A 20,352-nucleotide genomic window follows, 5' to 3' on the forward strand; every position below is an offset into this window, starting at 1 on the left:
ACCAAACAACTATAGAAGAGGGAAAGTTTTTCTGTGGGCTCACGGTTTCAGAGGTCTTATCCGTAGAAGGCCGACTCCATTCCTTGGGGCACAAGGTGAGGCTGCACATCATGTGGGGAGAGGGTGGCAGAGGAAAGCAGCTCACATCATGGTGACCAAGAGGCAGAGAGAGAGATGCCACTCACCAGATACAAATATATACACCAAAATCATGCCACCAAAGACCCACCTCCTGTAGCCACACCCTACCTCTTCAGTTACCAATCAGTTAATCCCAATCAGGGGATTAATTCACCGATTGGGTTGACTTTCACAACCCAGTTATTTTCCTCAAACCTTCTTGCATCATCTCACACAAGAGCTTTCAGGGGACACCACATTTAAACCATAACGTATATCAAGGAGTGGGATAACTGGGTCAAATCATGGTTCCATTCCAGGTTTTCTGGGTAATCTCTATACTGTTTTCTTATCAGCAATGTATGAGTGTATCTTTTTCTCCACATCCTCACCAACATTTATTGTTGCCCATATACTTGATAATTGTCATTATGACTAGAGTGAGATGGAATCTCAGTGTAGTTTTAATTTGCATTCTTCTAATTGCTAGAGATGTTGGACATTTTTTTTTCACATATTTGTTGACCATTTGTATTTCTTTTCCTATGGAGTGTCTGTTCAGTTCCTTTTCCCATTTATTGATTAGGTTATTATTATTTTTTGATGTTTTTTTTGTGTTCTCTATATCCTGGAGATTAATGCTGCATCTGAGGTGCATGTGGTAAATATTTTCTCCCATTCTGTAGGCTCTCTGTTCACATTCTTGATTGTTTTCTTTGCTGTGAGGAAGCTTTTTAGTTCGATTGTATCCCATTTATTGATTCTTGATTTTACTTATTGCACTTTAGGAGTCTGATTGAGAAATTGGATCCTAAGAGGACATGATGGAGATTTGGGTCTACTTTTTCTTCTAGTAGGTGCAGGGTCTCTGATCTAATGCCTAGGTCCTTGATACACTTTGAGTTGAATTTTGTGCAGGGTGAGAGATAGGGGTCTAATTTCAGTTTGCTACATAAGGATTTCCAGTTTTCCCAACACCATTTGTTAAAGAGGCTGAAATACATATATTTCTCCAATATATGTTTATGGTGCTTTATCTAATATGAGATAACTGTATTTATGTGGGTTTGTCTCTGTGTCTTCTATTCTGTACTTTTGGTCTTCATGTCTGATTTGGTGACAATACCATGCCTTTTTTGTTACCATAGCTCTGTATTATGATTTTAGGTCTGGTATTGTGATGCCTCCTACTTCACTTTTCTTGCTAAGGATTGCTTTGGCTATTCTGGGTCTCTTATTTTTCCAAATGAATTTCATGACTGCTTTTTCTATTTCTATAAAAAACACCATTGGGATTTTAATAGGAATCACATTAAATCTGTATAGCACTTTTGGTTTTATGGCCATTTTGAAAATATTAACACTGCCTATCCAAGTACATGGGAGATCTTTCCATCTTCTAAGGTCTTCTTCAATACCTTTTATTAGTGTTCTGTAGTTTTTATTATTAGAGGTCTTTCACCTCTTTTGTTAGATTGATCCCCAAATATTTTGTTTTTTTGAGGCTATTGTGAATGGTATAGTTTTCCTGATTTCTCTGTCAGTTGATTTATCACTGATGTATAGGAATGAAATTGATTTATGGGTGCTAATTTTATATCCTGCTACTTTTCTGAATTCATTTATAAGTTCTTGAAGTTTTCTGGTAGATTTTTTTGGGTCTTCTAAAAATAGGGTCATGTCATCAGCAAATAGGGATAGTTTGAGTTCTTCCTTCCTATTTATATACCTTTAAGTTTTTTCATCTATTTGCTCTGATTAGAGTTTCCAGAACTATGTTGAATAGAAGTGGTGAAAGAGGGCATCCCTGTCTTATTCCAGTTATCAGAGGGAATGCCTTCAATTTTTCTCCATTTAGAATGATGTTGTCCTTGGGTTTAGTATATATAGCTTTTTGTTGATGTATGTCCCTATTTTTTCTAGTGTTTTGAACATCAATGTTTGCTGAATTTTCTCAAATGCCATTTTTTGCTTTTATTGAGATAATCATGTGACTCGTGCCTTTAAGTCTATTTATGTGATGAATTACATATATTGATTTCCATATGTTGAACCAATTGTGCATCTCTGAGATTAACCCCACTCGATCATGGTGCACTACCTTTTAAATACGTTTTTGTATGTGATTTGCCAGTATTTTATTGAGAATTTTTGCACCTAAGTTCACCAGGGATATTGGTCTGAAGTTTTCTTTCGTTGATGTGTCTTTGTTTGGTTTTGGTATTAGTGCGATACTAGCTTCATAAAATGAGTTTGGAAGGATTCCCTCCTTTTCTATTTCATAGAATTATTTGAGGAGGATTGGTGTTAGTTCTTCTTCGAGAGTATGGTAGAACTCAGCTGAGAATCCTTGCTTTTCTTTGTTGGTGGGCTTTTGATGGTGTCTTCAATTTTCTATGTTCTCCTGATTTAATTTGGGTATGTCATATATCTCCAGAAATTTGTCAATGTCTTTAAGATTTTCTATTTTATTAGAGTATAAATTTTCAAAATACATTCTGATTATTTTCTGTATTTCAGTAGTGTCTGTTGTGATGTTTCCTTTTTCATCTCAAATTTTAACAATTTGAGTTTTCTCTCTCTTTCTCTTTGTTACCTTGGCTAATAGTTTATCAATTTTATTGATTTTTTTTCAAAGAACTGTTTGTTTTGTCAATTTTTTTGTATTGTTTCTTTTGTTTCAATTTCATGGATTTCAGCTCTGATTTTAATTATTTTCTGTCTTCTGCTTTTGGTGTTGATTTGTTCTTCTTTTTCTAGAGATTTGAGATGTAATGTTAGATTATTTATTTGTTGACTTTCTATTTTTTCAATGAATGAGCTCAATGCAATGAGCTTTCCTTTTAACACTGCCTTCATAGTGTTCCAGAGATTTTGATATTGTCATTTACCTCTAGGTATTTTTTTATTTTATCCCTGATTTCTTTTGCTACCCATTCATCATTCAATAGCATATTGTTTAGTCTCCAGGCATTAGAATAACTTCTATTTTTTATTTTATCATTGATTTCTAATATAATTCCTTAATGATCTGATAGGATTCTATTTTATTTTATTCTATTTTTTTGTATTTGCTAAGAGTTGCTTTATGGCCTAAGATATGGTCTATTTTTAAGAAGGACCCATCTGCTTCTGAGAAGAAAGTGTATTCAGTCATTGATAGATGAAATACTTTATATATGTCTGGTAAGTCTAAATTATAATTGTATTTTTTGTTCTATAGCTTTTTTAATTTAGTTTTTGTTTGGAGGATCTATCCAGTAGTGAGGAGGTGTGTAAGTCACCCAGTATTATTGTGTTGTGGTCTATTTGCTTTTTCAAATTGAGAAGGGTTTGTTTGATGTACATAGATGCTCCATTTTGGGGGGCATAAAATATTTAAGATTATTATATATTGTTCATGTATAATTCCCTAAGCAGTACGAAATGTCCTTCTTTGTCCCTTCTGATTAACTCTGGCTTAACATCCACTTTATCTGATACGAGGATGGAAACCCCTGCTTGTTTATGGGACCTATGTGAAGGATGTGTTTCTTTTCCCATCCTTTTACCTTCAGTCTGTGGATGTCTTTGCTTATGAGGTGAGCCTCTTGGAGATGCATATTATTGGGTCTTGTTTTCTTATTCAAATCCACCATTATACACATTTTGATTGATGAGTTTAGGCCCTTAATGTACAATGTATTATTTAGATATGATTTGCATTCCCAGTCATTGAGTTTGTTTCTGGTTTTTAATTTGAATTGGTTTCTCCTTTGATTGACTATACCTTTAGTGTAGTTCCTCCCTTTGCTGGTTTCACTTATTTCTTATTTCTTTTTCATTTCATCTTCATAAAATATTTTGTTGAGAAATGTTCTATATAGTGCAGGCTTTCTAGTTGTGAATTCTTTCAACTTTTGTTTGTCAGGGAAGGTTTTTATTTCATCTTCAAATCTAAAGCTTAATTTTGCTGGATATAGGATTCTTGGTTGGCATCCATTTTCTTTCAGAGTTTGGCATATGTTATTCTAGGACCTACTAGCTTTGAGGGGGACTGAGAAATCAGCTGATATCTGAATTGGTTTCCCCCATACGTAATCTGATATTTTCCTCTCACAGCCTTTAAATTTTTATCTTTATTCTGTATGTTAGTCAGTTTCATAATAAATGAAATCGCACTGGGGATTTCTTCTTCATCATTTTATTTTATCCTACATCCTGAGTCTCCAGTCTGTTTCAAATCTCCAGTTTTAATTTCTAGTAGTGTTCCCCCCCCCAACTTTTTTTTGTTCATATACTTTTCTGAGTTATGAACACTGTCTGTCTGCTTTCTTGGTTTCATGCCACAGAGCAGCTAGGAAAGTGACCTCCTCTATTCCACCATCTTGAAAAACAAATATAATTTTCTATTATAAGTAAAATAATAGCTTCTATTAGAAATTTTGAATCATTCTCACAAAATTCATTTTCTAGAAATCTGAAATCATATGAGAAAACTTTCAACAAGTGAATGGTTAAATATTTTCTAATATTAGATTATAAATGTCTGAAAAAAGGGAGATTTCATTATTCTGTAGATTACTTTTGGGCTCTTCATTCCTAAATGTTTTGGTATATAGTCTTTGAGAATTTTATTTACACTGTATAAAAACTTAGTCTGGAAAATGCAGAATAACACGGAAAATTGTTTTATATTTAAATGCAAATGAACTTGGGATAAACTGCACTTTTTTCAGTAATTTCAGAGTATAGGCATAGGCTACCTAACTTTGTCTCAGTCAATAATGCACTGCATGTATGATGGTCATGCTATAAAATTATAATGGAGCTGAAAAATTCCTCTTGCCTAGTGATATCCCTGATGTCATAATTTTGCAGGACAATGTATGTGGAAATGCTGGTGTAAACAAACTGTACTGCCAGTTGTAAAAGTATAGTACAATACAATTATGTATAGTATACAACACTTGATAATAATGAGTGACCACGTAACTGGTTTATGTATTGACTTACTAGATTTTTATCTTTCTTTTAAAGTATTTTTATACTCATATAAAAACAGCTTACTATAAAACAGTATGCTGTTACACCATCTCAAATTTAGTGCATCTCCTGAAAACATCATTTTTATTGTGTTTGATTTAATCTTTTAATCTCATTTTGTTTTGGTTTCTCATGGCTCTAGGAGCAGTAGATAATTTACATAAATGTGTGTGCACACATGTATGCATGCATACTTATATAACACTAATATGTATGTGGATGTGTATACCTATAAATGTGTGTGTGTCTACCATATAGCTTATGTATTCAGTGTAGGTTTGTATAAGTGCATTCTGTGATGTTTGCACAATGACAAAATGGCCTAATGATGCCTTTCTCTGAAAGCATACCCATCATTAAGTAATTTAACATCTTAGTTTTCTGTACTCACCTATAGAGGTGAACAACTCTGAAATGAAATACAGCACACAGCATACTCTTTATGAAGCACTCTTTGATTTGGAGCCCTTTGTTCAAAGATATATGCTCTTGAGTCAGGCTGTTACACGATCTGTGATTCTGAATCTTATGGAACAGGATGCAGTTTCTGCAAAAAGTTTCTAGATTTATCAAGACAACTTGAAAATACAGCAAAATTACATTCTCGTTGAGTAAGTGGCTTTAAATTCTGTCATTAATGTTTGCTCACATTTATCAAATCACTTTACCTTTATTGTAGGGCACTGGAGATATTGACTGTCATTTTAAAATTAAGAAGAACTTGGAAAATGCATCCATAAGCCTAGAATCTACGAGGAGCCCAGGGTTGTTTGTTGGACTTCAACCAGATGGTCTGGCAAAACCTGCAATTTATACCAAGGATGAGAATGTTTATTTCTATCCACAAATCATCCAATGTACGTTTATTCTGAAGTACTTCAACTTTGGTTTGCTTGATGATGTTTTGTGCACAGTGGTAGATAATTTCATCACATATGTTTCTAAGAAAATCTCTGGTGTTAGGATTTATTGTTTAATAATCCTAGAAGTAGTGTAAGAAAAACATAATGAAGACCATTTGCCTCAAATTTGGGGGGTAGTTAATGTGAGGTGTAGAGTATTTTGCTGTTGAGCTCCTTTATAACTTTTTAAATTGTGTGTGCATATTTGACTCTTGTTATTTAAGGATATTTCCATATACACTGAGAGAAGCTGAGGCTGTTAGAAATTCTCAGCTTCATTGCTATTAATTTTTAATGCTCGGTTATAAAAAAAGAGTTGGCAAAAAGATAAAAATAAATGGGATTTGGATTAAAAATAGAAATTGGGGGAAAAAAAGTCCAAGGATAGGGCAGAAATGTGAATATTTTGAAACTGGTCTCTCTCATATCTAAGCTCAGGTTCTTTAGAAAGTTGAAGATCTTAGAACTTTTTAAACATTTGAAGCTTAAAATATATTTTCTTGAACACAAAGGCTAATTAGGTAATGTTATTGTGTTTTTAAATTATTTCAAAGTTTAGTGTGCTGATTTTTGCCTGATGTTGTTCCATGAGCTTTGGTTTCATCAAAACCTAGATTTTCTTAGTCAGTCTGACTCTGATTCAGCTTCTTTTTCTTATCAGAGTCCATCTATACCTGTGTGTGTGTGTGTGTGTGTGTGTGTGTGTGTGTGTGTTTGTGTGTGTTTGTATGTGTGTATGAGAGATATCCTAGATAAGGTGGTTTAAAACAAAAGCATAAAGCTTGATTTAACAAGACAGTCTATCTGGCCCTATTTTTTCCCCCTTACCTCCATCAGTTCATTTTCAGCTTTTAGTTACTGTATTTAAAATCTTGCAAATTCTTGGGAGAGTAGACCTTAGTTTGCTGCCATCTATATCACCAGTTTTCCCGCCCTCTGGTGCTCCGTGGGCTGGCACACTGGTACTCCCACTCAACAAAACGGGTCTGCCATCTGCCTCTGGAGCTCAGAAGAGAGAAGCAGGTGACTTGAATGCATGCAGAAGGGTACAGGGTGGAGCAGGAGAAGAGTAGTGAGAGATACTTAGCAAGCGACATCAAGCAAGTGGGAAAAACACAAGGGAAAAAATAGAAATAATGAGGAAGAGGTCAGAGAAGATAACCCGAGAAAGAAGAGAGAGCAATAATTAGGTGACAAAAGGGAAAAATAATTTTGGCAAGATGTGATCAAGAAATAATAAGAGGCCACGTTTATTAACATGGGACCAGTAAAAATAAAGCTATTCTTTACAAGCTCCATAATTTAATTTGGTTTGATTGCTAAAGCCTCAGTGGTTTTGTTTTGTTTTTATTTTTTGCTCTATTTATTAGAGGGAACTTCCTGTTTTTCTATTTTAGCAAGGGTAACAATAATACAGGAGACCTCACTTTAGAAATCATTTATTGGAACACTTAGAATTCTAAGCATTTTGAGGAAGAGTATGGAAAATAAAGGGGATTTGGATTAAAAATATTTTTTTTTATTGTTGGTTGTTCAAACATTACATAGTTCTTAATATATCATATTTCACAGTTTGATTCAAGTGGGTTATGAACTCCCATTTTTACCCCGTATACAGATTGCAGAGTCACATCAGTTACACTTCCATTGATTTACATATTGCCTTTCTAGTGACTGATGTATTCTGCTGACTATCCCATTCTCCACTATCCCCCCTCCCCTCCCCTCCCTTCCCCTTCTCTCTCTCCATCCCCTCTACTATAAATCATTTCTTCCACTTGTATAATTTTTCTCCTACCCCTCCTTTCCTCTTATATGTAATTGTGTATAACCCTGAGGCTCACCTTCCAATTCCATGCAATTTCCCTTCTCTCTCCCTTTCCCTCCCGCCTATCATCCCTGTTTAATGTTAATCTTCTTCTCCAGCTCTTCGTCTCTACCCTGTCCTTGGTTACTCCCCTTATATCAAAGAAGAAATAGTATTTCTTCAAGAAATAATTAATTTAATAATACATTCCCATGTTCATAAGAAAAGAATCCCAGTGTTAATCTGTGTGGGTACCTCAAGCCCTTCAGCTTCCACAGCAAGTTTGAATTTTTCCTGTCTGGGATTATAATGAAAAGCATGCCCACAGAATAAGCTACCATAACTCCTTTAGGAGATTTATTTTGACTCTAGTTAATCATTAGACATTGAACACTTCAGCAAGTGGAAATGCAAAGAATGGTTCCTGTACCAGGGCTCATGTTTGCTATATTGGGGTGCACCATTGAATTTCTGTTTTGTGTAGATATTTATCCTCACTTTTACCTTGAATTCTCTAGGAAATGCTGGTTTTTCTGTCAGATCAGAAAAACAAAGGAGTGTGTGTTCTTCTCTAAATTTTTTATTACTCCTTTGTCTTCTGATGTGGTACTTAGTACATTGAGTACTGAATGACACCTCACCTTGTGGCATCTCCAGGGCTTAGCACACTCCCTGGCTCTGTCAGTGTATATGGTGTCCTTGTTGAACAATGCAAGGTATAACATGCACAGAGTGAGATTTCATGCCTGGGTGTTATTTTTATCTGCTAACATCATGCTCCTAATTTACCACCTCAACTTCTGTTTTGAAATCTGTAAATATAACGTTGCCTTACAGTAAGAACTTTCTGCCTCGAACTTATGAGTAAACACATTTTGAGTAAGTAAATAATATGTAAATTTGCATGAGTGTACATTGGAGGTGGGAAGAAGCATATAACCTTTAGATTTTTCAAAAAGATAGATGACTCAGTGTTAAACTCTCTTACAGGGTTTTGTCATGAGTGATAGAATGTTTATTCAAACTTTAGGGTGATTCCCTAACTCATTTTCTAATTTTGGAATCTTTTCTAGCTAGACTAGCTACACAGGATAGATTGGAACTTCTCTATATTGAAAAGAATACCCTTGACATTTTTTTGCGAGTTTTTAATTGTATTTCAACATACACACACAGAGAGAGAGAGAGAGAGAGAGAGAGAGAGAGAGAGAGAGAGAGAGAGCGAGCAGACTAACTCTGTAGCTTGTTTTTACAGCATATATATATATATATATATATATATATATATATATATTTTTTTTTTTTTTTTTTTTTTTTTTTCTCACAGTTCTCAGGAAAGGAGTGTGGGGAGTTTTGAAGTGCTCTGAGCAATAAGGGATCTGGGGTAGAGATAGTAATAGGAAGAAAACAGTATTGCCTTTCAAGAGACTCCTGTAGAGAGAGACCTTCCCATGGAGAAGGTACCTTGTTGTCCCCAAACACACACCCTGAATGAGTCTCCTTGATCTCCTTGGAAGTACCTGCACCTTGTGTATGCATTTACACACTGCTTAATCTGGCTTGGTTCAGGATCACATGGAGGTTCTGTCCTGTCCTGTCCTGTCCTGCCTAGGACTGGGTCTACCCAGCAAACAGTGAGAACCTTGGAATCATAGCTGGGTAGGGGGCAGGGTGGAGTTTCAGCACACAGGTTCTGAGGGCTCTAGCCCTGGTCAATGTCCAAGCCCTGGTTTTGGCTATTTCCAACTTGTGTTCTCATAGGTCCTGAACCTCTCTTCTGTAAAATGAGGACAAAGAGTGCCTTAAATTAGTGGTGCTATGAGAATCACATGAATTAACACATGCAAGATGCTTAGTAGAATCCTGGTACTCAGCAAATGCTATACAAGTATTTGCTATTATGATTATCAGACAAAGAAGAGCATCTCATGTATCTTAAATAGAATTGACAGATTTCTGAAAGGCAGGAAGTGCCATCTCATCACCTCTATTAATCACTTTGGATAAATCACTTAACTTCCATGTGACTTGATTTCTTCATGTATATTTTAGTTAGGATTTGGTTTAATTATTGTGTATTAAGAATTTATAATAAAAGTAATTTATCCCACTACCATTTAGCTATGCTAACTAGCTTATGCAGCAAAACCTTTTCATTCTCTTTCATGAATTTATAATCACAGTACTATAAAACTTATATACAGAAAAAAATATAAAAAGATCTGACCTCTTGAGTTTACATGACCAGTTATTATGCTGAACCAATGGAGAGATTCTCCATTTGTTATCTGGATATGTGGATCATTTAGAAATTTTAATCATATCCATTGCTCCAGATAATGAGCCAATACTTATAATTTTATATAATACGACCTCAATGCTGGATATTGTTGAAAGAACTTTGGATCAATATAACTTGTAAATTTTCATTAACTTCAATGTACTGTTACTTTTATAGAACACTGAGGTAAGTGTGAACATATTCTAGTTTTTACAAGTATTATGACATAAACTTATGTACAAAAATTTTCCTTCTCTTATTCTAATTCCAGCCCAGTTTTATGGCATGAAATTTATATTTCATATCAACAGAAACCTGTCTATAAATCATGTTATAGGTAATTAATTTCAGGTTTCTAAAGACATGGGATGGAAGACATGGTTTAGATGTTGCATTTTTAGTAAAATAAGAATTTATTTAAGATTCAAGTGCTATAGAAATTCATATTAAATATGTTTGGAAAATTGATTTTTGTTTCATTCTAGCAAAATATAAGATGGTTCAAATATAAAAATTTATAAGTTATATTGATCCAAAGTTCTTTCAACAATATCCAGCACTGAGGTCTTATATGACCTTATAAGTGTTGGCTCATTATCTAGAATAATGGATATGAATGACATTTCTAAATGATCCACATATCTAGATAACAAACAGAGACACTCTGCTGTCTAGTTGGTGGATCTTGATACAACTCACATATTGGATATAATGAGACATTATCTGAAGTGAATAATCACCCAAATCCAGGTGTATGTGATATACACACACACACACTACACACACACACACTACACACACACACACTACACACACACACATTTTTTTCTGATAATATTCTAGGTTAGACAATTCAAGTTCTTTTACATTCATCACAAGTGTTATTTTGCATTGCTGTTTATAAATTTTCATATTCTTTTTAAATCGTGAAAGTTAGGCAAAGAAAGCATACAGGCAAAGAAAGCATATCGCTCCAATTCAGTCTTATTGGAGGTCCCCTCAGTAGTTGAATTTTGTACCTGGCCTAAAGGCAGAGTGGGCAGCCCTCAGTATAGAGGGATAGGAATATCATCCTGGTGACACTTCCAGAAACATCTTCCATGTTTTGAATTTCCTGCCACTGTGTTCTATAAAGAGATATCACTATCCTTTTTGAAAGGGTGAGGTGGAATGTTGAGAAGCGGTGGGGAGGGGAGGGAGTGGGAGATGTTTATCCTCATTTCAGCTCCCCCTAGGCGGACCCTGTTGTGCAAGCTTTCTGTGTTGTTTCTAATCTCTGCACTGGCATGTGTCTCTTTTATATTCTCCATGCATCCTGTGCATGGGTCTGTTCTAACATTCATCAGAGGTCATGGCTTATGTGTCTCCCCTCTGGGATGTGACCCCATCAATGTCAAAAAGCCATGAGTTATGCACTGAATTATTTCTAAGTCTATGGAAGCGACTGGAAGATTAGTTTATATTCCCTTATCAGTTCTGAGTTTGACATTATTAGTATATAGGCAAATGGAACCTTAGTTGTATTTAGGAATCTTTCTCTCTCTCTACAATTGTTCATTTACTCTCCGTGAATATATTTCTACTTATTTCTGATCTACATTTTACTATTTGAACTTTCCTTCACTATCATCAATCTCCAGTATCCATGCATTGTATTGTAAAGAAATGATATGGGAAAAAATCAATATTTTGTAGGGTTTTATGTTTAAAAGATTATTATTATATGAAGTTTATCTTATAATACTTAAAGGATGTATATAACAATGTGTTCATGGGCAGTTTTTCAGACATCAGTGTTGAGTTGTCTGTGCATCACTCTCCCTATGATTGTCATTAATTCCATACCTATGAGGTTGTCATGCCTTACTTATGAGTTATCTAGTTTGTTGACTGAAGTTGTGGTATAAGAAGTAGCTGCTGTTTAACTTCTATAGAATCAGACATCTGTGTAATTTTTTCTTGCTCATGTAGTCTCTTAAATTTGACATTAATAGTGTGAACTGCTGTCACTTAAAAAGTAAGTGCCCATCCTATGCCTGATTCTAAAGAAGGAACACAAACAATTTCAACACTGAAAACCTAACATAAATAGCACTCTTGAGTGTACACTATAAAATTGAATCATTATTCAATTAAATTGGAGATCTACTTTTGAGCAAGGCTCCAAAACATCTTGCTTCTCTATAAAGGATAGAAAAGTAGCTAATATATTTTTTTTACTTGAAGGTGTGTGTATATTTCTTTGATTTTTATATTCCGGTAAGATCATATAAAATTATGTTTAGAGGATACTTTAGTCAGTTTCCTCTTTTGAGGAAGGCAAACTACCAGATTACCAAAGGAGTTCTCACTTAGAATCTAAGAAAAAGCATCTTGAATAAGTCATTTGATTCATATTGTGATGTTAAACTGTTGCTTGGATTTACAAAGCAGTGAATAGGTTTTACAGGAATACCATCCATGCATAGCCTGCTGGTAAGAATAACAAGTCATTTTCTAGTAACTATGTAATGCAGAGGGAAGATTTGACTAGGCATTGAAATAGAAACAATGAGAAAGCTTCAACTTGCCTAGCTGAGCATATGGTGAGCATTCTGTGAAGAAACAAGTGATTTTGAAAGGATGGCGTCTTTTAGAATTTTAATTTCAGTTGGCAGAGAAAACCCAATGGGGATGTCTGCAACACCCAGCCAAGGGGAAGAAAAGATCCATGAGTCACAAAACTACAGTGTAATACCATCAGGACCTGAGGCCCGGCATCTCTTACCTTCTTCAGCTGCAAGTAAGCACCAAATATTTTCTTCCTCTTTTGGTTTGTTTAATGGCATTACTACTTCCTAGTTCATACAGCATACATTATATATATATATATATATATATATATATATATATATATATAATGTTATGTATTATTATGTATATGTATATATTACATATATGATATGTATATATAATATATATAATATTATATGCATGCCATATGAACTGCTCTTAAGCTTTTTTATGCTTAGTTTTATATTGCAAAAATGTATATATTTTAAAATGTGCTTATTTCTTTGTCTTAAATTTAATTTTGAGTTTAGAACAATGACTTCAAAAGAACATGGTTTTAAATTATGACATCAATGGACTACTAGCGATAAATAGTTCATGAATATATTTTATAAACAAAATACAAATTCACAACAAAATATAAGCAGATAATACATGTCTTATAATACATGTCTCATAAGATAATACATGTCTTATAAGCAATAATAGAAAGTAATCTCCATTTTTCTGACATAGAAACTGAGGTATGAATAAAGTACTGTAGGTCGTAGAGGTTTGAATTTCTAATTTCTATCTTTGCCTGTTTGATCATTTTTCTTGCTCTTACATGTATTACATTCCTTGGATTGGGAAGTATAATGTATGCTCTCGGCCAAATTCTATGTTTTAGAATCTAGTCATCCTTGGGTAAAATAAAATAGTGGACTGCTGTCTTCGAACTATTTTTTTAAACCTATCTTAGGAGAAAACTAGAATGTTACCTTTAAAAAAGTGATTTTTTGACAATTAGTTATTGGGTGTGCTTTCTTTTTCTTTCAGATAGTGAGCAGATAATACATGTCTCATTGACAGCCTATTATATTATAACATCAACCACAGGGAAATTGCCAGTTTGATTTTTGCTGCGTTGGACTAGTTCTCGTTCCATATCTCCCTGTGTTACATCATGAATCCATGTAGCAGGGTGAGAAACTGCACTGCATGAGAAACGTGCTTAGTTAAAATTTCTCACAGAAGAATTAAATATTGTGTCAGGAAGCAGTGGTGCCTAAATTAGAGATGGCTACCTCAAGTAAAATTAGATGTGGTTAAAAATAGTTGAAATTTCTAGGAATAGGCACTTTTTTTATGGGTTGCCAAATGCTTAAGAGAGAACCTTCTACATGTCTTATAAAATTTGTCTGTTCTTGCAAAAACATTTTTAAAAATGTTATCATTGTTAAAATTTTAAGAAATGAAAGTCATAAATTTTTGATTGAAGGAGATCAAATATGTTACCTTTGTACTACTACTACTACTACAACAGAATACTTGAGGCAACTAATGAGAAAGAGAAGATCACAATTTTGTAGATTCAGAGCCCAAAGAGTGACATGGGATAGGTTTAGTAAGGATTGCCCCTTGACTGCATCTGTTCCTCATAGGGCAGAAGACAAGGTGGAAGTACATGTTGGGGTAAAGCAAGTGATCACATCTCAAACTGGAGAACAGGGAGTCTGGAGTCCCCTTCAAAGGTCCGCCCCCAATGACTTAAGGAGGTATCATCATACCTACCAATAGAGCCACCCTAAAAATGAAGCCCTTAACTAACATAAGAACCTTTGGCAGACATTATTACTCTCATTCAAACCACAGCATCAAATAATTTGCAAAATTAGTCTTCATTATATATATGTGTATATATATATATATATATATATATATATATATACACACACACACATATACACACACATATTTATATATGTGTATGTATACACACCTATGCATTTTCAAATAATTCTTTCACTTAATCTTCAAATATGCATTGCACATTTAACTAAAAGTCAGATGTAAGGAAATACAGCGACAGGCAAAACAGACTTGGTCTTAGCCACCTTAAAGTTTACAGCTGAGTGGGTCAGATAAACATTAAACCAAACAGATACATAAGGCTAAAAACTAACAGTTGAGATGAAGGACATTTCCAGGGCATGCTAGTCACAAAATAAAATTTGACCCATAATACAACGTAAAAGTTCTTCATTGTAGTTAATGGCAATATACCAGAGTTGGAGACTGGACCAAAGAGTGAGAAAAGGGAGTCTGAGCTTAATTTATTTATGAGCTACTTAAATCATTGGCATACCACAGTCTTTAGATTAGAACATGAGATCCTGGAAATCTAGATGATAAAGTTCCTCTAATAAAAACACCATCCATAAAATGAATGTTCATGATTTGTTTAAAGTTTTCCATCTTTGATTCCAATAAGAATCGCTTTCATAAGCATCCATGACTTCAAGTAGGGAAAAAATGTCTTTGTATATGAATATTACCTAGAAGGCTCTCATTCATTACTAAGTAATTAGATCATGGCTTCCTTTAGTAGTCTTTTCTCTATTAAGAGTTGCAGTAGTTAAAATTGTTTCTTGCAAGAAATACCTTTCTATTGGTTTTGCTATTTAGCTGTCATACTAGATAGTTTGGGTTGTATTATCCATTCATATAAAATATGTAAGAGTTAAAATAAAGTATTTTACAAAACTTCTTTCTTACTCTTAAAGACATCTAAGATCAACTATCAGTTTCTGAATAGTATGTTTACTAGTTCACTTCTGGGATAGGGCAAGATGTATGGTTTTGGGGTTTAGGGATAATAGACAAAATGAATTTGTACTCTGTTGTCCAAATGCTTATTTATTAAAAAAAAGTTGGAACTTTTTTCATGTACATCAAAGAGGCATGAGGATTTAGAACTTCAAACATCATATATATACCAAATATTGCTTTTGTAGTAGTCCATACAGATGTATTACATTGAATTTGCAGGGTTTTTCTTTAGGTCCAAATTAAATCATATTAGCTTTGTTAGGATGGGGGATATAAGAAATGAATATTAGGATTTTAGAGAATTTTTTTTTCAATTGTGCCAAGCTTCTGATATATAAAAGTAGAGAGAATGCATAATGCATCCCCATGTACCCTCTACCCAGCTTCAACAATTATCAGCATTTAACTAATCTTGTTTTAATTATGACCCTTTACAGTATCCCACACCACTCCCACTGGGTTATTATAAAAGCAAATCCCAGACATCATACCACTTCATTTAAAAACACTTAGGAAATGCATGTTTTAAAAATTATTTAGGGGAGAATAGACATTACTTCTGAATAATTTCAAGTTTGGAAACATTGTGTCTAAACGCATTAGAGCCAAATATAGAAAGAAAAGAACTTATGATTGAATGTTTTGAACTAAAACCATCCTATACATTTTACTATGAACTCTTGTTTTTGCAAATGACAAAATTGAGGCCCAGAAAGGTGAATGTGACAGGGGTCTTACCTCTACCCCTGTGTCTGCATATGGACACTTGAGAGAGCAGTGTGGCCAGCATGCCAGTCCTTACTGTGTCTACGGTGGATGCTCAGCCATGGTGCAGGACAAGGCCTGGTCTATGCCTTGGTCTCAGTGAAGGCACATTCTTTCTTTAAACCTCTTCAGGCGTCAACACTTTAAAACACAGAGAAGCATGGGCAAAAAATTACAAAATGTATTATCCAGTTGAAAAATTCCTTAAAAGCAGTTGTCACTAAATTAAATATATTCAGAAAACTGTGGAACTCCTAAAGCATAAAGAAAAATATTAAAATTATGCCACCTTACTCCTTCCAAACAGCACTTTTAAAATTTATTTGTATTTGTGTGTGTTTAGATATACACATATAGGTTATGTTCACTATTCAATTTTGTAATCTGCTTTTCAGTTAATAGAATGTAGTTAACATTATAAGTATTTTTAATAATATTGAGTATTTTTTTTATAACATAATAGCTATAGATGGCCCATTGTATAGATATACCATAACATGTTCACCTAGGACTTTGCTAGACCTTGCAGTGGGCGCTCATCTATATTTTACATGTTTTTAAGAATAATTTCTAGAAAGGAAATTACTAGGTAATGGATGATATTGATTGCTCTTCCTGTTATGGTCTTAGCTCCTTTTTAATATTACACAAACCCCACTCATCATTCAGAGGAAGTGTAGGTTTATGTTTCATGTTGCTGTTATTGTAGTAAATTACAACGTGAGGGTGGTGTCAGTTTTCATTTATGATAAAATGAGAACGTGAAGAGACCTTTGATATGACAAAGACAATGGAGAAGTTCACATCAAGATTGCAGAAATAAATGATTCATCTCACGTTATCCTAATCACTTGAAAGTACCTCTCGGTGTTGAGCAGAAAACCTACTGGTAATTTCTTTTGTCCTACAAAACATCAGGGTCCTCCTCTATTAAACAACCTTTATTTTTTTTCTAAGTATAACCTCATTTATTTTTAGTATATTCTTTATATACATACACATACACACAAACTAAAAAGTGGATTTTTAGTGTTTCTTTTCAGTATAGTCTCTTCTGTTTTAATTCTTTCTCTAAAAATATGGTTTTTAGACTTCAAACAGCAGCCTCTATTGGTATAAAATCCAAACAGTTAGAATAGTGGTATTCCTTTAATGTGGATACATCAGTTAAGGCTGTCTTGGTTTGTGGTACATTTTTGGTCATCTTTATTGCATTCCTGTATATATTATCATCATTAAGATATTTTATGTGCAAAATATACAACTGATGCTTTCAATCAAGAGGCAGACTTTTCCCTTGATACTGATAAGTTTTTAATCTTCTTAGTATCAGTCCAGCATTCCAGCATATTGGGATACCTTGGATTATTTGATCTTGATTTCTCTTTGTTAACTGTTCCTACTGGCTTTGTTCATTCTGTGCTCTGTATAAATATGCCTGCTATACCTCAAATCAAGAAACAGATCTTCAGGACTGTTCAAGACTATTCGTGTTCATTATATAGAAATAAGTATTTTTCCTTTGGAAGGTAACTCTAGGGAGAATGCTTTAACTACTTTTATTTCCTGGATGGCTTTACTTATTTTGAAATTAGAGTTAATCCATGACCATTTTTTTTCTTATATTGTGCTATCAAATGATTAAGGGCACTTGTTTTCAATTGTTGCTCTATATTTTAGTGTTAATGAGCTTGTCTTTTTATGGCCACGCTCTGATGGTGATTCATGCCTTAAGCTGACTTCAACTTTGATCTACCTGGGAACTATTAAAATCAGTTAATTAATTTATTTCTGAGTTATTTTTCTTCCTCCAGACCTGCAAGAGACCAGCACCACAAAGGTAGCTTAGCACTTTTGTTTTGTTCTGAGTCAACCTGATGGCAGCCTAATTAAAATGTTCTGTCACCCACACGGAACGTATTTTTGAGTCATCCAAATACCTTTTAGGGACCATAGATTTTGTTCAGGGAGACCCTAAAGGAGTCTATTTCCTAATCCAACATGACCATAATCAAATATTCCCCAGCTTAGAGTATTTTTTAAACTTCTAGTCAACAAAAGCAGCTGCTTTTATGGTTCGCAGATGGAGAAATTTATAGTCCGAGACTAATGGACCTTGGTTCATTTCCAAAAGCTCATGGCATTAGATGGTATTCATATTTAATTGATAACAGCCCAAACTTTAATACATCATTATATATTATAGATTATGCCATATGAAGTTATCAATTTTGTAATACGAGTACACCTTCACTATGTGTTATATTTGTGCAAATGATGTAAGAAAATGCTAGCACAGGAAGAAGGATCCCTGGAGACCATCAACTCTTTTGCAGATGATATCAAATAAACAAGTATATACACACATGTGGACATCCAGAAAACTACAATAGCCAAGACCTCTTGACCTCATTCCAGGACTTTTCTGTGTGTTTGTCCCCTGTTCAGGATTCATTTTTCACTGGTATTCTTGTCTCAGGCTCCAGCTCACCCTGTATTAGACTGACCCTTGTAATACTTCATGCATATTGCTCTCTGTTGCCTGCACAAAGATATGTCAGCTCCCTTGCCACCTGCCAAACCTTTCGTGATCTCACATCATATCTCCTTTTATGTTCAGCTGTATATTGGCACTGCTCCTGCAAGCCCAACAGTACTGGGAAAGCTTCTGTTCCTTCTGTCTAGAAGTCCCTTCCCGACTCCCCGCCCCCATTTTGATACATCTTTCTATTTTCAGCACTGAGGTTCCCCTAAGAAGCCTATTCTGCCCACTCCTCCACAATTACCACTCCTTGCTCTCTCTGGCATTTGAACTCCAGTACTTCTTTTGTTTTCTATGAATTTATTTGCAGGTTCTGAATACAAATATTTATGTCTTTCTCCACTAGATGGCGTGTATCTTCAGGGCAAAAATCTGTCCAACTTAAATCAGTGCCATTATAAGAGTAATAAACCTAACACAGTACCCAGTAAATAATAGGAATTAAATAATGTTTTCTTGAATTGAATAAAAGTGGTCTTTTTTTTACATGATTTAACATACTCATAAGATAGCGAATAAATGATTAGCATCTATAAGAGCAACCTGCTGACCTGAGATCATTAACCTTTCTCTTGACTCCTGGGTGTGTTGCAGACTTGTTGGTAGGTATCTGGTTACGCTGTTGTCTAGCACCTGAAGAAATTACAAATGTGTTTGATTAGAAGTGGCATGAAAAACAGTTAGATATTCACATGTAATCTTTGAATCGTGAATATGAGATTTTCTTATAAAATTTTATTGAAACAGTTTTTGTGGTTTTTTCCAAATCAGTTAGCCTTATTATTATATCCAAAATGGCCTGGAAATGCACACATTATAACAGTATAATTTGACCAATACCCCTTCAAAGCACTTCCTCTCCCTCCTCACCTCCCACCCTCACACTTTCTTTGCCTGGGTGGAGGCTTTTGCCTGTGAAACTCTGGGCAAGTCATTTAATCTGAGGTTTGTCCACTTCCTTAACCGTGGGCAGTACCTTATAGGACTAGGATGAGGATTCAGAAAGTCTGTCATGATAATATCAAGTACTGCTGCTATGTCCTGGTGAATTGTGTTTAGATTATAGAGCACCTTCAATCTTGTTTCAGTACAGGGCTTTGGAGTTAAACATTCCACGGTTTACTTATAATGGGATTTGATTTTATTATTTAAACTCTGTCTCTTCATCTTAAAATAGACCTCATAATTTGAATCACCTCATAGATTTGTAGTGACATTTGAATGAAAAACGCATGTAACCCATGCATTACAAATAACGCATAGAGCTCAGCAAATAGTAGGAACTTAATAAATGTTGATTGCTACAACAGTTGAAGAGAAAATTCCAGCTGTTATAATGACAGAGATTACTCAGGAGACTAAAGAAAAAGTAACGCCAGTTCTTCCACAGCATTTTTTTTTCATTTATTACTTTTTATTTTCAAGTTAGTTTTGCTTAGCTTAGCAGGAAATAAATAACTAGTTATTTGCTGAGTTCATTGGTCTTGATACTGTACTAATAAGATTCTAGGTGCTATCCAGGGCTTCTACTGGTTTTAGGCCATAA

General features: G+C 34.4%; 1 protein-coding gene across 1 annotated transcript in view; it reads left to right on the top strand.

The window, feature by feature from the left end:
- Positions 1–20,352, top strand: part of LOC308633242 (lipoxygenase homology domain-containing protein 1-like) — a gene marked incomplete at its 5' end in the record, with an annotated part of 165,984 nt that overhangs the window by 110,274 nt on the left and 35,358 nt on the right. Inside the window, 3 exons of the mRNA XM_081265757.1 lie at positions 5,825–6,002; positions 8,680–8,733; positions 12,786–12,917. Coding sequence (XP_081121883.1) covers positions 5,825–6,002; positions 8,680–8,733; positions 12,786–12,917 — 364 coding nt within the window. The remainder of the gene's footprint in view (positions 1–5,824; positions 6,003–8,679; positions 8,734–12,785; positions 12,918–20,352) is intronic.

This window comes from Spermophilus citellus (genome assembly GCF_964194105.1).
Source record: "Spermophilus citellus genome assembly, chromosome: 14".
NCBI classification, from domain to species: domain Eukaryota; kingdom Metazoa; phylum Chordata; class Mammalia; order Rodentia; family Sciuridae; genus Spermophilus; species Spermophilus citellus.